The sequence below is a fragment of the Chlamydomonas reinhardtii genome, chromosome 10 (genome assembly GCF_000002595.2).
Source record: "Chlamydomonas reinhardtii strain CC-503 cw92 mt+ chromosome 10, whole genome shotgun sequence".
NCBI lineage: Eukaryota > Viridiplantae > Chlorophyta > Chlorophyceae > Chlamydomonadales > Chlamydomonadaceae > Chlamydomonas > Chlamydomonas reinhardtii.
The window spans coordinates 2515616-2537935 of NC_057013.1; the positions used below are offsets into that span (position 1 = coordinate 2515616).

The 22320-nt window shown below is 65.3% G+C and overlaps 5 protein-coding genes across 6 annotated transcripts; 3 read left to right on the forward strand and 2 right to left on the reverse strand.

Annotated features, from left to right (window-relative positions):
* Window position 1: 1 nt before the first annotated feature.
* Window positions 2–5437, reverse strand: CHLRE_10g436450v5 (uncharacterized protein). 2 transcript variants are annotated; one of them, XM_043066728.1, is made up of 7 exons: window positions 4939–5437; window positions 4649–4828; window positions 4374–4499; window positions 4001–4129; window positions 2715–3590; window positions 1624–2411; window positions 2–1435 (listed from the first exon to the last, which is right to left on the reverse strand). In XM_043066728.1, the coding sequence occupies exons 2-7, from the start codon at window positions 4667–4669 to the stop codon at window positions 859–861; spliced, it is 2517 nt and encodes an 838-aa protein (XP_042920125.1). In that variant the 5' UTR covers window positions 4670–4828; window positions 4939–5437; the 3' UTR covers window positions 2–858. The 2 variants fall into 2 exon arrangements, with proteins under 2 accessions (XP_042920125.1, XP_042920124.1); XM_043066727.1 differs by having other exon boundaries at window positions 4939–5157.
* Window positions 5438–5537: 100 nt separating this feature from the next.
* Window positions 5538–9629, forward strand: CHLRE_10g436500v5 (uncharacterized protein). Its single transcript, XM_001690533.3, has 8 exons — window positions 5538–5701; window positions 5953–6061; window positions 6312–6394; window positions 6763–6870; window positions 7320–7550; window positions 7945–8069; window positions 8460–8553; window positions 8761–9629. The coding sequence occupies exons 1-8, from the start codon at window positions 5618–5620 to the stop codon at window positions 8860–8862; spliced, it is 936 nt and encodes a 311-aa protein (XP_001690585.1). The 5' UTR covers window positions 5538–5617; the 3' UTR covers window positions 8863–9629.
* Window positions 9630–10459: 830 nt separating this feature from the next.
* On the forward strand, window positions 10460–12717 carry CHLRE_10g436550v5 (uncharacterized protein). Its single transcript, XM_001690532.2, has 3 exons — window positions 10460–10584; window positions 10836–10897; window positions 11160–12717. The coding sequence occupies exons 1-3, from the start codon at window positions 10519–10521 to the stop codon at window positions 11983–11985; spliced, it is 954 nt and encodes a 317-aa protein (XP_001690584.2). The 5' UTR covers window positions 10460–10518; the 3' UTR covers window positions 11986–12717.
* Window positions 12718–12721: 4 nt separating this feature from the next.
* CHLRE_10g436600v5 (uncharacterized protein) lies at window positions 12722–16377 on the reverse strand. The gene is made up of 5 exons (XM_043066729.1): window positions 15313–16377; window positions 15010–15137; window positions 14023–14682; window positions 13649–13817; window positions 12722–13349 (listed from the first exon to the last, which is right to left on the reverse strand). Exons 1-5 carry the CDS (start codon window positions 16243–16245, stop codon window positions 13176–13178), a joined length of 2064 nt encoding a protein of 687 aa, XP_042920126.1. The 5' UTR covers window positions 16246–16377; the 3' UTR covers window positions 12722–13175.
* Window positions 16378–16507: 130 nt separating this feature from the next.
* Window positions 16508–22076, forward strand: CHLRE_10g436650v5 (uncharacterized protein). The gene is made up of 12 exons (XM_043066730.1): window positions 16508–16581; window positions 16665–16730; window positions 16998–17739; window positions 17984–18091; window positions 18340–18424; window positions 18704–18831; window positions 19261–19390; window positions 19618–19791; window positions 20076–20152; window positions 20361–20485; window positions 20717–21006; window positions 21180–22076. The coding sequence occupies exons 1-12, from the start codon at window positions 16556–16558 to the stop codon at window positions 21386–21388; spliced, it is 2160 nt and encodes a 719-aa protein (XP_042920127.1). The 5' UTR covers window positions 16508–16555; the 3' UTR covers window positions 21389–22076.
* The last annotated feature ends 244 nt before the right edge of the window (window positions 22077–22320 follow it).

The following is a 22320-nucleotide window of genomic DNA, read 5'->3' on the forward strand; positions in this document are numbered from 1 at the left end:
CATTGCCATATACCGTACACGTGCACGATGACACGGCACACGTACCCGCCATGCTGCAGACCGCCATCCCGCTGGCATGCGCGGTGCTGCTGGACCAGCCCCCGATGTACGTGCTGGTCGCGTGGGCGGCGCGCATGCCGGGTGCGTGGCGCAGCGCGGCGTGCGTGACTGACTCCCCGCCGTCCAGCGCCCCCCCTCCAACTACCCAACTTACGTCAATGAACGTGTGCTCGCCCCATGGGTCCCATGCATTGTATAGGTAAGCTTTGTCTCCATCACTCTAGGCACCAATACACCAATACACCCATTGGTAGCTGCTCTGCTGCAGTCTGGCAGCTTCTCCAATGCTTGTCGTATAACTGCCCCTTGGTGGCATAGGTATTCAACAACAAGTCTGCGAGTCCAGCGTGGCACGTGCACATCTTTCACCAGCCGCGCAGAAGTCCACTCTCAGTCGCGCCGCGCGCCAACAGCCACTCAGCGATGCGCGCTCGACTGCAGCCCCGGTCGCAGCTTCCCTGCCGTCCGCCCGCGCAACTATCCGCTCCCACTCTCGCAGCTACCCAACTCGCGTCACGTACCATGCTGTCCATGCACGTCCAGCCCTGGCACGCAGCCTCCCAGCTGCTCGTACAACTGCCAACTCCCACTCGCCGCTGCCCACCTACCAGCCCGACTCCTGTACGGCGGAGACGTGTGTGACGTACTCGAGCGAGTTATTCGGCGGTTAGTCGGAGCATTCCGAGAACCGCCACTTATCTAATTTTACCCGTGCAAAACGCATCCGGCAGAAAGAAGAGGCACTTGCCGCATGCTGCCAGCCAATCAAGCTTGTCGCCACTCGAGCTCATGCTTCCCTCATGCCGCAGGCGTGATCACGGTGTCGCGGCGCACAATGGTGTCGCAATAGCACAGCGCCTGTCGCTCACACGCACCCGCCGGCTGCAACTCCACCCGCCCAACCGCCTCAGCCACCTCAGTGCCACCGCCACCGCCAGCCGCCTCCTGCGCACACGGGCCCGCTGGCTGTTGACCCCGCGTGCTGCTTGACCCCACCACCACCACCGCCGCCGCCGCCGCCGCTTGTTCAGCTGCGGCCTTGCGGCCCTTGGGGCGCCGCCGTGATGACGTGGCCATGGCCAGCAGCCCTGGCCGGCGCTCGATCACAGCTGACGCCGTTGTTGAATTTGCCACGACGGCCTCCGGCGCCTCATCGCCCGCCTCTTGTGCTGCAGGCTGCGGCTGCAGCTGCAGCAGCTGCTGCGGCGGCGGCGGTGGCTTGATGTAGGGACAGAGGTCGGCCCCGGCCTCACGCTGCCACAGCCGCACCAGGCGTACGGCGGCGGTGCGGGCGCCCATGAGGTTGCCGGCGCCGGGCCCCAGGCGCAGGGCGGCGTAGGCGCCCGCCACGAACACGTCCAGACCCTCACACCACCTGCGGGCCCAGGGTTGGGGCAGGGGCAGTTAGGGCAGGGGGCAGTTAGGGCACGTGGGCTGGAGTCTGGTCCGGTGGCGCGGCTGAGGCTTATACGGGGGATGAGCTCTCACAGTCACGCCGATCCGAACACAGCACGGCGCGCACGCAAGCAAGAGTGCAAGACAGCAACACGACTGCGCACGCACCTGAGCTCGGGCGTGAGCTCCGGCAGCCCGCCGTGCAGCTCCACACGGCACTGCGCCTGCAGCCGCCGCAGCAGCGGGTCGCGACCCGCGTCCACCACACTGCCCGTGGCGCACCACACGTGGTCGGCATGGAGCAGCAGCCCGCCCTCGCTGTCGTCGTCGTCACCGTCACCGTAGCGGCGGCAGGCGAGCCCGGGGGTGCCGCTGTTTTCGGCGGGCCCCTGGTGGCGCTGGGGGTACTGGGGGCGCTCCAGCGGGCGGGAAAGGTAGAGGTGCCAGCAGCCGGCGGCACGGTGCGGCGCCCAAGGTAGAGAGCCGTAGCCGCGCGCGCAAGCCGCCGCAGCCGTGCCGGCCCCTCTGCCGCAGGTGCTGGGACTGCGAGGGCTGCCGCAGCTGCCGCGGCTGCTGGGGGTGCGAGGGCTGCAGTCATCCTCGCTGGCGCTGCTACTGCTGCAGTCGCTGCCGTCGTCGCCGCTGCCGCTGCTTCTGCCGCTGCTGCCGGTGCTCCGCGCGCCTGCTGTCGGCGGCACAAACCCGCCCGGCGGCACGCAGCAGCACTCGCTCCAATCCGCCGCCTCCACCTCCACCTCTTCCTCCACCCTCAACACGCCCTTGGCCTGCAGAGCCCGCAGCACCGCCGCCGCCTCCGGCGTGGTGCTGCCGCCGCCCACTGCCGCCCGCAGCGCCGCCAGCCGGGCCGCCGGGCCGCCCGCCAGCCGCCCAAAGTCGTGCAGGTGCGCCTGGCGCATGCGGCCCAGCCAGTGCACATCCACATCGAACTGCTTCACCTGTGTTGCACACGTTGGTGGATGGGGGATCGGAGACTTGGGTCGGGGGCTTGGGGTCCGGGGCTTGGGTGTGAGGCTATTGTATGCATGCATGTGCGGCAGTGTACGCAAGGCAGCAGTAATGGAATTGCGGAGGAATGCGATGGGCGAGCGCTGAGCGCGGCGGCGGAGAGTGAAGGCGTGTGTACAGGTGGTCAAGCAGGGCGCTGGCTTGAGTGTGGGCGAGGCGACACGCATGCGTGTCCCTGCTAGATGGCCGATAGCGCACGACGCACATATCCTGTCCTGTGCCCACCCACGCACCTGCAGTTTGCGGCGCACCAGCATGACCACGTCGGTACTGCCGTGCTGTGCCGCCAGCGCCACCAGCTGAGCCGCCGTCAGACCGCCGCCCACCACCACCACGCGCTGGCCCGCAAGGCTGCGGCAGCTGCTGTCAGCGCCGCCGCTGCAGCCTCGGCCGCCCGCAGCAGCGGCGGAGGCAGCGGCGCCACAGTCGTTGTCAGCGCCCGAGTGTGCCAGCGCGCGCGGCTTGCGGCAGGAGAAGCAGCGGGCCACTTCCCAGGCGTGGAGCATGCGGCCAGCCCAGGGCGGGGGCGGGGCGGCTGCAGATTCCACCGCCTTCACCAGTGCTGCCGCCGCCGGCTCGCTGTGAAGCGCGGCGGCGGGCTCAGCTGCTGCCAGCAGATGAACCGGTTGCTGGGCGTCACCGTAGGGCCCAGACTGCGTGAAATTATCGGGCGCATTGTCTGAATGCAGGTACTGTGGCTTGGGTTGTGCCAGGCAGACCTTGTTGGGGCCGGGCAGCTGTGAGGGCGGCTGCGGCTCAACGGCATCGGCGGGCGCTGCCTCATCAGCAGTGTCACCCACAGCCGTTCTTATCATGTCAGTAGGCATGCACGTTGCGCTGGACGTGCTGCTGGCATGCACTGGCACGGGTGTGGGCGGCGTGGGCGCCACGACCCAGCCGTGAGCGAAGGGCGGCAGACGGGGCACGTTGGTTGAGCCCACCGCCAGCAGCACACGCCGCGCCGCCACCTGGCTGCCGTCACTGAGCGTGGCCACGCAGTGCGAGTAGCGGGGCGGGGCGGTGCCCGCGGAGGAGGAGGTGGAGGTGGAGGTGGAGGTGGTGGAGGCTGCGGCCGGCTCGCAGTAGGGCACCGGCGTGAGCTGCAGCACCTGCGGCATGGGGGGTGGCAGGGAGACACGGATCGGTCACCAGTCCGGCGTCCTCGCTCGATCGTAGCATCAGTCAGCCTGGCTGCTACGGCCCCCCGCCTCACACTAGCAACGCCCGACCGCAGGGCCACAACACCCTGGCCTATCCTCTCCATCCACTGATGTGGGTTTGGGTCCGCCATCCAACCCAACCCCAACAACCCAGGCCCTGCCCCAGCCCAACGGAGCTGCTCTGGACTGCTCCTTCCACCTGCTGCTACGCTGCCCAAGCCCGCCCGACTACCTATGGTGATGTGCCACAGCTCGCATATGCGGCTGCAGTTTCCCCTTGCAGCGCGACTGTTTCCTTACGGGATTGGTTCAAAGTTAACCCCAGCCCAACCAGCCTGTCGGCCCGGGCCGCTACTTGCCTTGGCCCGCCGCACCGCCCCCGGGCTGTCCAGGCAGTAGCGCCGCACCACAGCGCCCACAAAGTCACGGAAGAGTGAGGTGCCGGGCAGGTCGAAGGGGCCGCGGAAGTCGGCGCTCTTACCCATTACCTGGTGCGTGTGTGAATGTGGGCAGGTGGGTGCGTGGAAGTATTTAGTAGGCATGCGTGTGTGCAGGTGTGGGCAGGTGTGGGTTGCGTTGCTGCCGTCACGGATGCCTCCGCCCGCAGCCGCCTGCCTTTTACCGATGCGCATACATGCTTCCTCCACCTAGCGCTAGCTTGACGCAGGAGTCTTCACCCCATCCCGGCCCCGGCCCCAGCAGCCCCATCAAGCCCCACCCGTGCATCCGTACCTCCATGGGCCGCAGCTCGCAGCAGCGGCGGCGCTGCTCCGCCCACATCTCCAGGCTGTAGCTGCTGCTGGGATCGGGGTGCACGCTGCTGGGGGAGCGCAGGTGCGCAATGCCCAGGCCCGCGAACTGCGAGCAGGTGCGGTAGCCACGCGAAGGGGGGGTGTTAGTGCTGCTGGCGTCGGCGCAGGTGCGGTGTGGCCGTGTGGGTTCAGGACACGTCAGGGTCCAAGCGAGCAGCACCCCAACCCCCCCTACCACCGTACCGCCGTACACACCTGCTCGTCCCACCTCGACATCCAGCTGCCGCGCTCGTCCACGATGAGCACCCGCTCCCGCAGCCAGCGCACCAGCCGGTCACGGCGCGGGCCGCAGCCAGCCTGGTGCTGCTGGGCTCGCTGCAGGCTGGCCTTGGGCTTCACCTCGCGGCGGTAGCCGTCCACCGAATCGTCAGGGTCCTGATGAGAATTACAAGGGATTTGGGGGCTTGAGAGAGGATTGTTGCGAAAGGGGCCGTCGGGCTCCTTTCAGGCGAGGCGGGCCCAGACTGGCAATGTCGAGGGCGCACCTCTTCAAGCAGGCGACACAGCACGCTCAGCGCCGCGGGCCCAGCGCCGACTATAAGAAGCTCGTACATCATGGAATGTTCGCTCGAGCTGTCAGGGCCAGTGAAGAGGCCAACGCGGTTGCGGGCAGATGGTCACAGCGCCATGGTTTAAGCTCAAATCAACACTAATGAAGCTGACAAGGTATACCAGGGTTGACCATATGGCAGATTTCTGCTTATGATAGCCTATAATTGGGACCGGGTTGGAGGACTTGCCTCGGTACCAACGGCCCAACGACCTCCATACGACCGACATTTACGGCCTCGGCAGCGAGCGCCCAAAAATAAAAACGCGCAAGACGTGCGCTTGTATCAAATGCATACCAATCGCCTGCCTATCGCCTGCCGCTGTCGTCAGGCTGCCAAGGAAACTGCACACTGCTCCTTCCCTCCCCGATAACAGAACTCCCGGCGTTCGTCCCCTTCCCCTCCTTTGCCCCACATCATCCTGCAGTATGAGCAGCCGCCTTCCCTTGCGTCCACAGGAGCGGAAGTCACTTGCCTTTGCCGGCCGAAGCAGTCCCCATCCGTTGATTCCATAAAGCCCATAAGCATCCACTATGCGCCGCTTAAGCTTGACATTTGCCTCACTTGACTTGACCCTCTGCCTCGCGCTTCTAGTTGTGAGACCAGCGCAAAGATGCCGCGACCCCGCATTCTGATTTCTAACGATGACGGGATCAATGCCCCGGGCATTAAGGCGCTTGTTGCAGAACTAGTGAAGGTAATGAATTGACGTTCAGACGCAGTCGGTCAAGGGGGCCGTTGCCGATCGAGAATAGGAGGCGCCAAATTCTGGGTCAGATAATTGAGCTGCGAATTCTGTTCAGAGTAACCATGGATCAGCGCAGCAAACATAATCCATTGCTGGTTGGCGGCGTTAGGCTCCTCCCCGGGCAGTGTCCCTGGCCACGCCCTGTGGTTTGGCGGGCATTGCCCAAGCTCCTTCACCCGCGACCCTCTGCCTCCCTTCAGGCGGACTTTGCGGACGTGTACGTGTGCGCGCCCTCGGGCGAGCGCTCCGCGCAGTCGCACGCCATCACCCTGGGCCGCTACCTCAGCTGCGTGCCCACCGAGCCCACCAGTGAGCAGCAGGCGGCGAGAGGGGCGCGGGGACGGCGGGAAAGGGAGCGCAAAGCCGCTGGATGGAACCCGGGCCTGTGCATGCTATGGGTAGCGAGGCAGCCCGCTGCGGGATTCTAGGATCAGATTAGGTGTGCGCAGGCCTCCCGTGGTGTGTACGGGGATCCCAGTTCTTGAGCCGACCGCCTTCCGTTCTCGGGGACACTGCCAGACACATGCCTTCTGGGCCTGCCCGCCCCTGCGCCCTCCAGCCGCGGGTGTGGTGGAGTCGTACGCGGTGGACGGCACGCCCGCGGACAGTGTCATGCTGGCGCTGTGCAGCCCCGTGTTCCAGGTGGGGGTGGGGGGTGGGGGGCTAGGAGTTGGTGGGGGTGAAGGGTGGGGGTTAACTTTGAACCAATCCCGTGTAAGTAAACAGTCGCGCTGCAACGAGAAACTGCAGCTGCATGAAGGGTGGGGGTTGCAAGGTCAAAACATTGGGAACAGAATACCAGGAGAGTGGGGGGTAGGCCGTGGGGGTAGGCCGCGGGTTGGTGTGTGTTTGGGGCTGGGAAGGGGGCGCTAGTAGGACTGGATGAAGAAGGGGTGAGAAGGAGGCGAATGCTCGTGGAAGTGGGTTGGCGAGGGATACGCGAACGCGCAACGACACATTGCAGTCAGCCCTATTTGGCCTGCTTACGTGCCACTCGCTCGCTTGGCCAGGACGTGTCATTCGACCTGATGATTAGCGGCATCAACCGGGGCGACAACGCCGGATTGCATGTCATCTACAGTGGGACAGTGGGCGCGGCGCGCGAGGCGGCATGCAAGGTGCGAGGTGGCGGAGCGGACCGGCGGACTAGGATGGCCAGCCAGGCGGTGGGGGGGGGATACGGCCGGGTGACTGGGGAGTGGGGACGGGCGCTCCCGGGGCCGTCAGATGCATGGTGCCACAGTGTCAGACCCGCCCTTCTTGGAGATGCAACCATATGCCATACAGAGCCCATGCCTCGCCAACGCCTTGCCAAACACGCTGTCAACCCCCAGTTTCGATCAACCTATTTCCCCCACACGCGCGGGGTATCTAACAGTGTCGAACCCGTCCCACTCTGCTCTCCCAACATGCACGCACAACCCTCTCCCTTGTGCCTTCCTACCACACACACACACACACACACCTGCACACGCACACACACACACACACATTTTTTCCTTGTGCTCTTTAACACACACATATTTTGCTCTTTAATACGCACCTACACACCCACGCACGCACGCAGGGCATCCCCGCCATGGCACTTTCACTGGACAACCACCTGGCGCGCAAGACGGACGACTACGCGGTGTCCGCCAGCCTGGCGGTGGCGCTCGCCAAGGCGGCCCTGGGGGTGCTGCCGGGGCAGGAGGCGGGCGGCCGTGCGCCGGCGGCCTCGCTCAAGGGCGTGGTCATCAACGTCAACTTCCCCATCGCGCAGGGCCAGATGCTTCAGGGGTTGTTCCTGGCGCGCCAGGTGCGGGCGGCTGTGGCAGGAGGTGGCAGGAGCGGGAGGTGGCAGTGGCAGAAGGTGGCAGTAGCTGGAGGCGGCGGCGGGCTGAAGGAGTCGGGCCCGTCTTAGTGGCGGGTGTAGTGGCGGCAAAAGCGGCAGCGGAGACCGGGATCTTGCATTGTGGGTGAACGGGCAGGGAGGCCTCCTGGGGCAGGACGCACCTGTGGCGGCGCGGAGCGGAAGGGGTGTGGGAGTGCGTCTCTCCCCGCCTTCCTCCTGATGCACCCGCCCACCCTTATTCGCTATCTCTCCTACCTCCCCTGCCCGCCTTGCCCCGCCTCCCCCCTCTCCGCCCTGTCCTGCCCTGCCCTGCTTCACCCTGCCCCCGGCCCCGCCTCCGGCCCTGCCCGCCCTGCAGAGTTTGGCGTGTGTGTTCCCTGCCTTCAAGGAGGTGACCGAGGCGCCCGGCCCGCACCTGGCTGAGATCGACGAGCACACGCCCAACAGCCGCGTGTTCCGCAACTATGCCGGCATGGTGCAGGAGTGAGTGGCGGTGTGTGTGTGTGTGTGTGTGTGTGTGTGCGTTACCTAAAAGCATACAGAAGCCCGCCCAGACGGGGCAGGAGTTACTTGTGTAGTTGTGTGTGTGTGTGTGTGTGTGTGTGTGTGTGTGTTAGGGGAGGGAAAGGGGAACTGGCACATACTGTGTCCGCGCTCATGCGTGCGTGGCGTGACTCGAGCGGGGAGGAGCGGCGGATGGCAAGGGACAGGGGCGCAGTGGTTGCAATGTGGAGGTTGACGAGTGCGGGATCATCGGGCATCAATGGCCGCTGCGCAGCGGCTGCTGCATCATGGACATTCTGTGTTATGGAGATTTCTGTTGTCCTGACAGTTATGTGCCTGCTGGCCCCACACACACACTCACGCGCACAGGGACCAAGAGGAGGGCAATGACGCGTACGCGCTCAAGAACGGCTGGGTGGCTGTCACGCCGCTGAGCTTGCTTTCGCACATCCAGCTGGGACAGGTGCGTGGCCCGTGTTTTTGTTTATTCGGTACCGTACGTGCATGTGTGTGTGTGCGTAATAAACGAAACGAAAGCCCGCTCAGACGTGTGCGTGTGCGCGCGTGCGGTTTGCAAGGTGCTACTCACACTCCCGCGCATCCCTGCTATGTACCACCCCTCAACCCTTTGCCGCCACGGCTGCTGCCGCCGTGGCTTGCTGGCTTGCAGGACCCCCGCGCGGAGAACGTGGTGAACGCCGTGTCTCAGATCGTCACCCGGGCGGCGGCGGAGGCTGGTCTCTCGACCGGCGGTATTCCCGCCAAGCTCTGAACGTCAGGTGTCGGTGCAAATGCCGATTGGAGCCAGGTTGCGGCACAACGACCAAATGCCGTGGCGTGTGTCGATGACCAGGCCTGTCTGGCGCTCGCGGCGGTGGCATAGTAGGCGGTAGGCGGAGTAAAGCTATCTCGCGCGAGGGAGCCCAATAGCTAAATTGCGGTGGCACTTGCATGGTGACTGTATTAGGACATTCGGATCTCGGGATGTGTGTCTCGGACGGGGCACAGAGACTACACTATGGCGTGGCGTGGCGGGCGGGCCTCTCATGCCCGCTCCGCAGCTGGGTGCCGGCGTTGACGCTACAGATGGAGCGGCTGCGAGTGCTTCCCTGAGACGAAGCATTGTGCGCCGGCCAGTGAGCTTCTGTGCAAGCTGCCGCGATGATGGGCCATTCCGTACACTGTCGGCTGTTGTGGTCCATTTCCTGGGGGGAAAGGCTGCTGGAAAAGCAGCAGCAGGCATACGGGGGGAAGGGGCAGGGCTCCTTCCGCACCAAAACATGAGCAGCAACAGGGCTACTGTGTCAGGCGCTACGCAGCATTCTCAATAACATCATCTGGGGGCTCTGTGCAGCCGTGCATGGTGGTTGCCAGCACGCCGAGGTGCACCCCAGTGGGACAGGGACACGGGCAGACAGGGTTAGGGATAGAGGCTGCTAAGTGGAGGGACGGTACGCTTGACAACGGCAGGGTGAGGGATTAGGCCAGAACATGATTGGGGACAGAGCTTGCAACGGGGCAGACGGAACGTGATTGCCGGCGGCGAGGCGGGGCCATGGACGGGGCTACGGGCAGGGCGACGCCACGGTTACTCGCACTGCCCAGCCGTTCACCTGTGCTGACATGCATGGCAGTCTGGCAGACCTCACGCAAGACCACTGGATGAGGCGTGGCCGTGTGGGGCTCGTCGTCGCACTCAGCTGTTGGCAGGCCCCCGCTAGTTGCCCTGTGTCCGCCCTCTTCGGTGCTCAGCCTGACCAAGGCCTTGGGGGCGCCGGCAACCACAAACCCAACTGAGGCTGTATACTTGGACGCAACCCATCCGTGGCCAGGTTTCTATCGACGTCCTCCGACAGTGAAGGGTTCCGCAAAACCGCCTCACCGACATGTGAGACATGCGACATGTGCCCTCAGGTCTCTCAGCCCCTGTGCTCCTGGAGCGCTACGTTATGCGCAGCATGACCATCGCAGCTACTCAAGAAAACAAAAGACCATAAGCTGTGAGCCGTTGACTGAGTTGACCGTCGCGAAACAGCGTCCTTTCTCAGCAAGCCTTGCCAGCCGAACCCGAATTTATTTACCTTCACGGCAATACACCATGTACGTTTTGAATGCCTGCAATCGGGTTTCGGCCTCGCCCTGGGCCTGCTAAGAAATTCACAACTCCCCGCGAGAATGCTGGCCGTGCACTCAATTAAATATGCTCATGCAAGTAAGCTGATTACATGCATATTTGAGGAGCGGGGCGGGGCCATTCCTCCAGGAAATGGGGAACTCCTACCACAACCTCCTACAATGTACGGAATGGCCCATCGCCGCGGGCAGCTTGCACTTAAGCTTGCCGGCCGGCGCGCACAGATTCACCTTCAGGCAAGCACTCGCAGCCGCTCCATCTGTAGCGTCGACCTTTCAGAACCACTCCAAAACAATGGCCACTATCTCGTCGATGCGCGTTGGCGCTGCTTCCCGCGTGGTCGTCTCTGGCCGCGTGAAGGTGAGGCACTTGATCGCACTTCTTCTTCAGTAGTGTCAAGGCGGCAGGTTCATGGCGCGGCTTGATAGGCGACCAGAGCGACTTGCAAGCTTGGCCTCGGCGCAAATGCCGTTACACGACCGCGCTTGCTTGGCTTCGCGCGCCGAGCAGCGCAGCTGCATGGCAATGGTTGTTATGATCATAGTCTCCACCACGCCTTGCTCTTCAGCCTTTCTGATGCGACTGTTACTGTCCTTCGCGCGCCCTTGCAGACCGTGAAGGTCGCCGCCCGCGGCAGCTGGCGCGAGTCTTCCACTGCCACCGTGCAGGCCAGGTGAGCACACTTCTGCAGCTATGAGATGCATCTGGGTCCAGCTTAAAGCGGCTCGCGTTGTGTGGCGCGCCGCGATCCCTTATCCGCTCGCCTGCCAGCCGGGCCTTTTCGCACTTGTTTCCTAAGTCAAGTTCGAACCTGCAGCTGGCTGTGCATATCTTGCTAAGTGATAGCGCGGTTGTACGCGGTTTGAGTACGCTGCTCAACTGGTGTACTGACACGTTTGCTTGCCGTTTCCCCTGGTGCCCCTTCGCCCCTGCAGCCGCGCCTCGTCGGCCACCAACCGCGTGAGCCCCACCCGCTCCGTCCTGCCCGCCAACTGGCGCCAGGAGCTGGAGAGCCTGCGCAACGGCAACGGCTCCTCCTCGGCTGCCTCGTCGGCCCCCGCCCCGGCCCGCTCCTCGTCGGCCAGCTGGCGCGACGCCGCCCCGGCCTCGTCGGCCCCTGCCCGCTCCAGCTCTGCCTCCAAGAAGGCCGTGACCCCGTCGCGCAGCGCCCTGCCCTCCAACTGGAAGCAGGAGCTGGAGAGCCTGCGCAGCAGCTCCCCCGCCCCCGCCTCGTCGGCCCCCGCCCCGGCCCGCTCCTCGTCGGCCAGCTGGCGTGATGCCGCCCCGGCCTCGTCGGCCCCCGCCCGCTCCAGCTCCTCCAAGAAGGCTGTGACCCCGTCGCGCAGCGCCCTGCCCTCCAACTGGAAGCAGGAGCTGGAGAGCCTGCGCAGCAGCTCCCCCGCCCCCGCCTCGTCGGCCCCTGCCCCGGCCCGCTCCTCGTCGGCCAGCTGGCGTGACGCCGCCCCGGCCTCGTCGGCCCCTGCCCGCTCCAGCTCTGCCTCCAAGAAGGCCGTGACCCCGTCGCGCAGCGCCCTGCCCTCCAACTGGAAGCAGGAGCTGGAGAGCCTGCGCAGCAACTCCCCTGCCCCCGCCTCGTCGGCCCCTGCCCCGGCCCGCTCCTCGTCGGCCAGCTGGCGTGACGCCCCCGCCTCGAGCTCCAGCTCGAGCGCCGACAAGGCCGGCACCAACCCCTGGACTGGCAAGTCCAAGCCCGAGATCAAGCGCACCGCCCTGCCCGCTGACTGGCGCAAGGGCCTGTAAGCAGCTTGCCTAACCAGCAGCTGGCTTAAAGCATGATGCCTTGGTACGCGTGTGTTATGTACAACACTAATGTACATCACTAGAGCGCGTTAACTAGCGGCGTGGGTTCATGTTGGAGAGAGAAGAGACTGTGCAGCAGGAGGGTCGGGGGAACCGCGGGTACCTGTGCGGCATGTTAGCGCCGGGTCTTCAGTTTTTGTTGCGTTCCGTGGGTGTTTGCGTGGTGCATGCCACACAGATGTGAGTTCGTGAGTTCTGATATGTCTGGTTGCAAACCTGAGGTGCGGAGGAACACATGCGTTCCATACTCGCCCTCAAATTTTGGTTGAGACGTGAGAGGGTGCCTGCAGAGCGTGCGGGTGCCTAATCCGGAGCGGCGCAGCAGAGCCCTGCCGCCGCGCACTTCATTCAGTGGAGTGACTAACTTGCACGACTGCTTTTGGGAGCGCGGGCAAGGAGGGCTTAGAGAGGAGAGAACAAGTAGCACTGCCGATAGGTGATGGATGTACACAAGCATTAGAGGATGGATCAATCGAACGATGCAAAAAGAGGTGCTGCGGCTGTCAACCGGCACAGCGCTCGAAAACCCTCGTGTGTAAGCAACGAGCGAGACTTTCTGTGGCTCTGGCAGTGTCTCATGCCCATGATGCACTGCGTCTGTATGGCTTGTCAGCAGGTGTTGGCTCGATCTTGGTCTCGATCAGGTTATCAGTCCACTATAAATTTCTGCATCACCGAATGCGCGTGTCCGCTAGGGTCGTAGCGGCAACCATAAGAGGGTGGGATCTTCAGGGGTGGATGTCCTACGTTAGCACAATTGCACACGACCGCACTGGCCTTGCTGTTGTGTCCAACAAACAGGGTTGGGAATGTGGCTTCTCTTCTACACGGCTGATGTCAGCACATGACGCTATGGCTGCCAGGCGCATGGCACGCATCAACTCTCAGGTGTTGCACCGCCCAGCGCCACCGTCGCATGCTAGGGCATCGCATGCGAGCATCGCTCAGCGCCGGCTTCGTGCCCACGCACGTCAGCGCCGCCAGTGATCCGTCCCTCTACCTTGCAACATGCCAACATGTCACACATAAAAGCGAAGGCGGCAACTGTATCTGGGGCTTTGGTCTGCCCTAGTACCACCAGGATTTGCTTCCGTGAGCGAATCACCGTGCACCCCACACCCCACGACAGCTCAGTCCAGGTCTCCTGCCCGCCGGCCGCCCTGGCGCGAGGTACGGCGGTGGCGCTTGCTGTCCAGCCGTGCCTCCATGCGCTCACCGCCGCCGCGCACACTCTTGGCCTTGGCGTAGCCCTCGCGGTCCGCACGTGCGCGCTGCAGCCGCGTCACATCGTTGGCCTCGCGCGTCTGCAGTTGGGCCGATGGCGGCGGCGATTATGGCAGATGGTCAGATGTTAGCATGGCGCGGGTGTGGGTTGCAGGTCGGGGCGCTGCCCTAATCTGTCCTGTCTGATCCATGCCGCGCCGCGCCGTGCCTTACAACATCACGCACGTTGCACGAAGGGCTGCACAGACGCAGCGCGGCCCAGTCTTGCAGGCCTTTGCAGGCATGCGCTGCCACAACACATTGCTCGTGCAGGCCTACCCCGCATCTGATCGTACAGCCGCTGGCGCGCACGGAACACACACACACACACACAACTCACCCGTATGTCATGCAGGAAGCGCAGGTAGAAGGCGTAGCGCTCCAGCCCCGCGCCGCGCACCGCGCAGCCCGGCTCCGCCACGTGCAGGCAGTCGGAGAAGCGGCACGGCTGCTCCCCCACCAGGTCGGAGATCTCGGGGAAGCAGGCCGCCAGCTGAGGGGAGGCGATGCTGCGAGGCAGAGGGAGGGCGGGGCCGAGGGTGGGCCGAGGGCGGGTCGAGGGCACGGCAAGATCTGAGGTGGGCAGCACGCGTGACTGCATCAGCTGAGTAGTCCCATGTTATGCCAAACAGGCTCTCAAGCCAGTGGTCTCAACGCAATCGTCAGCACGCACAGGCATCCCCTACCCTCCCGCCCGTCGCCCCGGCAACTCACTCGTCCAACGTGGGCTGGCCAAAGCCGGGCGTGTCCGCCAGCCAGCCACCGCCCAGCAGCCGCAACAGCGAGATACTTGTGGTGGTGTGCATGCCGCGACCCATCTTGGACAGCGCGCCCACAGCCAGGAACTCGGGCTCCTTGTCGCCCGTGGCGCCAGCCTCCGAGCCTCCGCCGTCCTCGCTCGCACCCGCACCCGAGCTGACGCCCCCAGCCTCACGTCCCAGCCCCAGCACGCCGGGCGACGGCAGCTTGACTAGCTCCCGCACGCCTCCTATCGGCATTGGCTGCGCCTCTTCGCCTCGCACTGCCCTCCCTTTCCCCCTCGCCTTACTACCCTTGCCCGCTGCCGCCTGCGCTGCCTCCGCCGCCTCGGCCGCTTGCGCTGCCTCCACCTCTTCCTCGGCCTCCGCCTCCGCCTCCGCACGCTCCAGCTCTGCCAAAGCCCGTGCCTCGTCAGCAGCGTTCACGGCGGCGGTGCCGGGCGCGGCCTGCAGGTCTGGGCGGTGGCGGCCGCGGCGCAGCAGGTTTATGAGGGAGGACTTGCCGGCGCCTGAGGGACCCGCCACCACAGAAACACGGTCGCTCAGCCGCGCCGCCACCTGCTCCACGCCCTCGCCCGTCTCGCAGCTCAGCACCACAGGCTCATAGCCCCAGGCCCTGAAAAGGAAAGGGGCGGCAGGGAGATGCAGCGCGGTGCGGCGTGAGTGGAGGCTGAGCGGTCAGAGAGCACCGGGTGGTGCACCTATCTCGAGCCCCTTGCGACATCAGGCCCCTTGTGACATCAACTGCACCGCACTCCGTCTACCATTCCCGCCAGCACTGCAAGAGCTGCACTCCAAAACGCCACATGTCATCGCCCATCGGCCTCCTGTACTTGGGATCCAGAACGTCCACCATCGCACCCACCCAGCCGATGGGTTCGGTCCTCTCGACATCCATCCACCCACTCACCCACCCACCCAACCAAGCAACCCGCTCACCCACCTGCACTGTGCCAGCCGGCCTGCCAGCACCTCTGGCGCCACCAGGTCTGCCTTGTTGAGCACCAGGCTGAACGACACACCCGCCGCCTCATACGCCACCAGGAAGCGGCTCACCTGCTGCTCCTCAAACTGCAAGGCGAGAGGTGAACACAGCAGGTGTGGGCAGACATCAATGGGGTGTCCAGAGTCAGCAGGCAATGCTAACGCACATGCGCAAACGCGATAGCCGATGGCTTCTACGGGGCCTTCCCTGCCAGCCCCCGTTACTCAGGACCACTAAACCCAAGGCCACCCAAAACCCCACCGGCGGCGTGTCCAGCGCGAACACCAGCAGCGCGTGCTCCACGTTTGCCACCGCGGGGTCCGTCAGGCGGCTGCTGCGCGGCAGCACCTCCGACACCGCGCCGCGCCCCGCCACCCAGTCCACCGCCTCCACCCGCACCACGTCCCCCACCACCACGTCCTGCCGCAACTTGCGAAGCAGCGAGCGCAGGCTGCACAGCAGCACCGGGTAGGAGGCCCCCGCACCAGACTCCGGCTCCACGCTTGCTGGAGGTTGCGTGTCCGCAGCACCCGCGGCGCCGGGTGATGAGCCGGAGGCCGCCGGTGCGGCGTCTGTGTCCCGCATATGCGGCGGCCGCCACCCGTTTGGCGTGGGCTCGCTGTCAGGCAGCAGCGTGTACAGCTGAACCCTCACGAAGTTGGAGGAAGCTGCAATGACCTGTCCCAGACCGCTGGTGAGCTGGGGTTGGTGTGCTGGGAGCTGTGACGGGGAGCTGGGAGCTGGGGAGAGCGGCTGCGCTGTGCCTGCGGCGCCAGGGCCGGCCTCAGCAGCTGCCGCCGCCGCTTGTGACGCCACAGCTGACCTGGCCCGCAAATGCACAGAAGACGACTGCGGGTAAGCAGGGCGCGGCGCTAGAGAGCTGAGCAGGGCGGCGCTGGCGTGCAGCGCCTGACAGCTGACGCCGGCTGTCCCGTGGCTGGTGTGCCCAGCTGCATAGGCAGGCAGAGCTGACGTTGAAGCTGAGCCCAGCGCCGCGTGCCGATGGTGCTGTGGACAGCGTTCGGAAGTGATGCATGTGCATGGCCCGACACGCTCGCTGAAAGCATTGCGTGCCGTGCGGGGCCACAAGGCGCGCGGCGGCACTGCGGTCCGTGGCCCGGGTCTGTCGACGGCGCCGCTGTGCAACGCGGCACAGCGGCTGGCTGCGAGGTCTATGGACAATGCCACTGACATGATGTGATAGATAACGCCAGGTTAAAGCGGGAGCGCGCTTTCAGCTATTTGCAGGTATTGGGTCTTGCCACCCGTTTCCAAAGCTAGGCTTGTAATACATGCATTATATGAGCCATATGAAACATGAATTCGTTGTCATTTGGCTGCAATAAGGCCTAGAATTCTGATGGTCACGGCGCCGATTGGCAAGAAGGCCACACCCAAATGGACACCTGCCTTCATTGTTGCATTAAGTAGCTTAAATACATACCAAGTTGAATAGATATAGGCTCTGCAAGTAATTACAGGTCCTCCTTTCTCCACCAGCGAAATGCTGGGCCGGCTTAATTTGAAAGGGTAGGATTTTACCCATATAGCTGTTCGCATAACATGTCATAAGCTATGGCAGCCCCGTTTACAAACTGTTTGTGGCGTCGCAGGCCTACTTCCGGAGGCCTGCAAAGGTTGACTGCAGGGTGCCCGTATGCTGTAACAGCACGTCATGGGTAAGCGAGCTCATCGGGGAACGACTTCGTCGAAACCCAGCTCGGGCCGCCACTGCCATGCCATTTCGGTTGGACGTGAATGTTGCATTGCATCGTTGGGGCGTTCTCATGTTGTGGAAATACGCCGCGCCAGTAAAGGGACATTGCCTACGTCGGTATCGCGGACGCGACAGGGGTTCGCCACCCGACTACCGGCCCCCCTCTCCCTCAGCCTTCTCACAGCACCGAACCTTTTACGAGCTCTCCCTCCTAACTCTCTGCCCGCAGCGTGAGGACCGTCTCCGCCACGGCGACGTCCGGCCGCCGCGGCGCGGCGCCATCCCAAGACAGCGAGGAGTCTGGCGCTGCGGCGGACTCTGCGCGTGCGCTGCGGCCCCGGCGCAGCCTCTTCTCTGGCCGCCAGTCGGGCGACGACGGCGCTGGCGACTCCCGCCCCAGCACCAGCTACGACCGCAGCACCGGCGACCGCGACAGCCGTCGCCGCAGCGGCGGCGGCGAGGACGCCGACGGCGGCTCCAGCTACAGCCAGCGGGGTCCTAGGCGCGACACCGCAGCCGCGCCAGGGCGGGCACGCGGCGGCGGCTTCGGCGGCGGGCGCCGTGACAGCACGGAGTGGGGCCGCCGCGACCTGGACGACGAGCGTGAGGAGCGCAGGGAGCCGCGTGGTGGCCGCGGAGACAGGGGCGGCCGCGGCCGCGGCGGCGGCCGCGGCCGGGGCCGGGGCGGGCGGGACGACGGCGAGCGCGGAGGCCGCAGGTCACGCTACGATGAGGGCGAAGGCTCCGATGGCGCCGACGGGGCGTCGGCGGAGCCCAAGGTGGGCCTGGCGCGCGCCCCCGGCGCCAAGACAGGCAACCGGCCGCTGCCGTACGACCTGCCCATCGTGCGGCCGTACGACGGCGACAAGGGCACGTTCTTCGCGGGCGCCACTTGGCGGGGCGTGGGCGCCAGCGAGGAGGTGGTGGCGGCGCTCAAGACACTGGGCATACAGCGGCCCAGCCACATCCAGGTGGGGAGCACATGGAAAGGGAGGGGCGGGGACAAGCGGGCGTGGCAAGTGAGTGGGAGGGACTGGGGTTGGCTCATTGCAGACCCGCAACGACCGGCGGAGCACAGAGGCCCAGGTGGTGGGGTTGCGAGGGCCTCTGTACTCGCCCTTTACCGCACCCGTGGCTCCGCCGCCATCAGATACCATCACCGCCACCCACCTGGCACCTGCCAACCTGCCGCCGGCCCGCCTGCCGCCGCCTCAGGCCGCCGCCTTCACCGCCTTCAACACGCACTCGGACCGCTCGGCGCTGGTGCTGGCGGACCAGGCCGGCAGCGGCAAGACCATGGCGTACCTGCTGCCGCTGCTGCAGGTGGCTGGGCGTGGGGCGGGGATGGGGTGGGGTGGGGGGGTGAATGCACGAGCCCAGTGGCTTAGGGGGAAGCAGGAGCGCGCATGGGGGCACAGTGTGTGTAGGTGGCTGTTGGGCGAGCACAAAGGCTTGATTGACGAGGGGCAGGGGGAGGGGGCACTGAGCCACACGCTTCATGACCTATCACCGGGCTGTACACACACATGCACACGCGCACACACCTCTGCTGACCCACCTCCCGCCCACAGGCGCTGCGGGCGGATGAGCTGGCTGCAGGCGGGCGGGTGACTCAGCCCCGCTGCCCTCGCGGCATTGTGGTGGCGCCCACCGTGGGTGAGTGACACAGGGCAGGCGGGGGAGTGGGGCGGGGTTCGGGGTTTGGGGAATGACGATCTGGGTGGTACGATCGGCTGTGCAAATCAGAGATGGCCCGGGTTGCCACGTGCATCAGGCAACACAGTCAGTCGGCAGCATGGCATGATGTGGCGCTTGTCTCTGCTCCCGCTGCCAGCATCCCTAACTCACTACTGTGCGCCACAACCCCCGATGGGAACGCACGCTGCTCACTTACCCGCGCCCCGCACTGCCGCCCCCACCACCCGCACCGCACAGAGCTGGTGCAGCAGGTGCTTCGTGTGGCTCGTGCGCTCAGCGGCGCGGGGCTGCGGCTGCGCACGGCGGCCTTCACGGGCGGCCAGGCGGACGACAAGGCGCGGGCGGCCAGCTTCCGCACGCAGCGGGTGAGACACAGCACAGCCTGGAGCAGGGGGCCATGGTTTGCATCAGTGAGCAACATGGAGATGATACGAGAATGCAGGACACGATAAGCTCCGATCTGGTAACCCCTCTCTCCCCACCCAACCACCCACCCTGCCCGCCGTACCCACCCACAATCGCTATGTAATCATTCCGTCCTCCACATGAACGGCTACCCACCCGCCCTACCCGCCCCACCCACCCACCCTAGCCGCCCTACCCGCCCTACCCACCTGTCCACCTGTCCTCCCACCTGTCCACCTGTCCTCCAACCTGCCCACCTGTCCTCCAACCTGCCCACCTGTCCTCTCACCTGTCCACCTGCCCACCTGTCCACCTGTCAATCTACCCACCTGTCCACCTGCGCACTCACCTGTTCACCTGCGCACCTGTCCTCCCACCTGCCCTCCCAGGACCTTCTGGCTGAGGGCGTGGACCTGCTGGTGGCCACGCCGGGGCGGCTGCAGCAGCACCTGGCGGACGGCGGGCTGCGGCTGGACACCTGCAAGGCGCTGGTGATGGACGAGGTGGACGTGCTGCTGGGTGAGAGGGGCGGGAGGGGAGGGAAGGAGGGGAGGAGGAGGAGGAAAAGGGGAGGAAGAGGAGGGAGGGGAGGAGGAGGAGGAGGGCACGGGAGGAGGGGTGGGGCAAGGATGGGCAAGAGGTGAAACGAGCGGGATGAGGAGGTGGCGGTGCCGGTGTTCCGCTTGGCATGCTGGCCCGCTCGTACGAAGCAACTCTTCACGCGCCCTTCACGCGCACACACGCAGGCGAGCGCGCCGCCTTCCTGGAGCAGGTGGCGCCGCTGCGGGCCGCCGCGCCCAGCACCATGCGCTTCATGCTGGCCACCGCCACCTTGCCGCAGCACATCTTCGCGCAGCTGCGGGAGGTGTGGCCCGACCTCATGCCCGTGTTCGGGCCGGGGCTGCACCGCACAGCGGCAGGTGAGGCCTGTGCCGGCGGGCTGCGGGCTCGGGTATGGGAAGGGAGGTGCAGCAGTTGAGGGGGGAGTTTTGGAATTGCGACGTGGAAGCAGGCAAGCTGCTTCTTGGGGGCTGCCAACACGGGCGGCCAGCGGCGCACACAAAAGGCTCACACTGCATGCCAGCCGCGTATAACACACACACACACACACACACACACACACACACACACACACACACACACACACATACGTACGCGCACATGCAGTCTTAGCTTGGCTTCACACACATGAACACAAATGCAGGCCTGGTTGAGGAGCTGGTGGACTGCAGCGGCGGTGACGACATCAGCGAAGAGACAGGCCGCAAGCGCAAGCTCGAGGTGAGGGCGGCGGGGGCAGGGGTCGGGGGGTTGGGGGGACTGGGGCGCACACGGGGGCGAGGGTGGCCCCGGGACAGAGGTAGCATGCATTCGATGGCGCCAGTGTGCCGGGCGTGTAAGTGCACTGGCACCGGGACCCTGTCACAGCGACGCCAACCTCCCTGTAAAACCCCATCTCCACCCCACGCCTTGGCCCCCGTGCCAACAGGCTCTCCAAACGGTGGTGGACCGGCACAAGGCGGCGCGCACCATTGTGTTCTGCAACAAGATCGACGCCTGCCGTGACGTGGAGAACTACCTGCGGCGCGAGGACCCGCAGGAGGAGAAGTACAGGTGGGGGCCTGGGTGGTGGAACCGTTTGGGGGGGCTGGCGGAGGATCCGCGGCCGGCAAGCAGAGCAGATTGCAGGCGGCTTGGGGTTGCGGAAGATCTGCTTTCCAGCACCCTGTCCCTCAGGGGCTGCACGCGCGCCTACACACGCACCAGCCCTTGACCGCAACCCCAACCGTCTTCACCCCGTGCCCCACGCCCCACCTGGTACTGCTGCTGCTCCTGCTCCCGCAGGGTGCTGCCCTACCACGAGGCCATCCGCGACGAGATCCGCGCACAGCACATGTCCTTGTTCCTGCAGCCGGTGGGCGCGGAGGCGGCGGCGGCCTCGGCCGCCAAGCAGCAGCGGATGGCGGCGGCCGCTGCGGCCTCGGCGGCTGCGACGCGGGCGCTGGGTCGGCAGGCGGTGGTGGTGGACCGGGATGATGTGGCGGATGCGGCGGCCAAGGAGGACCAGAAGGAGGAGGGGGCGCCGGCGGGGGAGCCTGCGCTGGTGCTGGTGGCGACAGACCGCACGTCCCGAGGTGGGAGCAGCGGGAGAAGGGGCGGCGTTGATTGTACGTCGGCCTGAGCGTTGGAAGTGCCGCATTGCGTGGCACAGAGTTGCTGGAGGCCTCTCCTCCCAGTGCACTTTGGGTTTGCTTTGATCTGGTCACCCCCTCTCCGCCGCCCCCTCTCCTCTCCCCCGTCTCCCCAGGCATCGACGTGCTGTATTGCGAGCACGTGGTGCTGTTCGACTTCCCGCGCGACCCCTCCGAGTACGTACGCCGCGTGGGCCGTACCGCGCGCGGCGCCAACGGGCGCGGAACCGTGAGCAGCCTGGTGTTGGGGCGGCAGGTGCCGCTCGCCAAACAAATCATCGAGCGCAACCAGAAGGGCATGCCTGTGCACACCGTGCCCGAGTAGGAGGAGGGGCCGAGGGGGCAGGGGCAAGGGCAGGGGCAAGGGCAGGGGGAGGGGCAGGGGCCCGGTGGAGGTGGTGTGAGGGCGTGGGCATGCTGGCCTGGAGGTGGTGGTGGGTGTGGATGTGGGGGGACGCGGAGGGTGGGAGGAGGAGTGCCCGTGGTGGGAAGAGGGTGTGGGGCCGTGCAGCAAAAGGGGAGGTTGGCGCTTGGCGGGGTGCAAGTCCACGAGGAGGCGCCTGAGCCGGGCGCCGGAAAGCAAGGGCTGGGAACGCGCGACCAGGACTGGATGCAGTGGCAAAGCAGCTGTGCGAACGACTGTGTGAACGACTGTAAGCCTCGAGGTAACTGCAGTCGCGGCGATTGTTCCGTAGCAAGCAAAACGCTGCCACAGTTGACCGCGTCCAGTTTTGGTCGCAGCAGCCAGGTGCAGGGTGTGCGATGGGGCAGGGAGTCCTCGCAATGCGGAGCCCTGCACTCAAACTCGCGGCTGCTCACTCAAGCAAAGGTGCGAGTGCAGTAGCTACGTGGCAGGGGTCGTATCTTGTTTGCGGGGGAATGTCTTGACCCAGACATTCCTGGCCTCTGGAGCGGAAATTTTTGTCAAGGGGGTAGACAAACAGGCCCCCAAATCCACGATTTTTTTGTCTAGACAAAGTGCCTTTGTGGAAGCCATGTAAAATGTCTAGACATCTTGACATGTTGCAATTTCGCCGCCGCCACGCCGCCACCGGCCTCTGACGCGACCCAGGGGCCGCCGCCGGTTACCAAACCGGTTACGTCCTTGCGTGTTCATTACCGAGCACATGGCTGGGGCGACGTGGCTGCTTCTGACCATCACACGCGCCACGCCTTCGCTAATGGCGCCGTACCCATTCTGGAGGTGTTCCGGCCGCATTCGTCTACAATCCAATCCACAACTCCAACCTCTTCACA

Coding starts and splice junctions, on each gene's coding strand:
- CHLRE_10g436600v5 (XM_043066729.1), bottom strand. CDS start 16,245: ATGTCAGTGGCATTGTCCATAGACCTCGCAGCCAGCCGCTGTGCCGCG. Junction 15,138..15,312: donor TCGCGCTGGACACGCCGCCG/GTGGGGTTTTGG, acceptor CTCGCCTTGCAG/TTTGAGGAGCAGCAGGTGAG. Junction 13,818..14,022: donor GGCCAGCCCACGTTGGACGA/GTGAGTTGCCGG, acceptor TCTGCCTCGCAG/CATCGCCTCCCCTCAGCTGG.
- CHLRE_10g436650v5 (XM_043066730.1), top strand. CDS start 16,556: ATGCTGGGCCGGCTTAATTTGAAAGG. Junction 16,582..16,664: donor GGCCGGCTTAATTTGAAAGG/GTAGGATTTTAC, acceptor GTGGCGTCGCAG/GCCTACTTCCGGAGGCCTGC. Junction 18,092..18,339: donor ACCTGCTGCCGCTGCTGCAG/GTGGCTGGGCGT, acceptor TCCCGCCCACAG/GCGCTGCGGGCGGATGAGCT.
- CHLRE_10g436550v5 (XM_001690532.2), top strand. CDS start 10,519: ATGGCCACTATCTCGTCGATGCGCGTTGGCGCTGCTTCCCGCGTGGTC. Junction 10,585..10,835: donor TCGTCTCTGGCCGCGTGAAG/GTGAGGCACTTG, acceptor GCGCCCTTGCAG/ACCGTGAAGGTCGCCGCCCG. Junction 10,898..11,159: donor ACTGCCACCGTGCAGGCCAG/GTGAGCACACTT, acceptor TCGCCCCTGCAG/CCGCGCCTCGTCGGCCACCA.
- CHLRE_10g436500v5 (XM_001690533.3), top strand. CDS start 5,618: ATGCCGCGACCCCGCATTCTGATTTCTAACGATGACGGGATCAATGCC. Junction 7,551..7,944: donor GGTTGTTCCTGGCGCGCCAG/GTGCGGGCGGCT, acceptor CCCGCCCTGCAG/AGTTTGGCGTGTGTGTTCCC. Junction 8,070..8,459: donor TATGCCGGCATGGTGCAGGA/GTGAGTGGCGGT, acceptor TCACGCGCACAG/GGACCAAGAGGAGGGCAATG.
- CHLRE_10g436450v5 (XM_043066728.1), bottom strand. CDS start 4,669: ATGTCGAGGTGGGACGAGCAG. Junction 4,500..4,648: donor TGTCGAGGTGGGACGAGCAG/GTGTGTACGGCG, acceptor ACCTGCTCGCAG/TTCGCGGGCCTGGGCATTGC. Junction 2,412..2,714: donor TGGTGCGCCGCAAACTGCAG/GTGCGTGGGTGG, acceptor TGTGCAACACAG/GTGAAGCAGTTCGATGTGGA.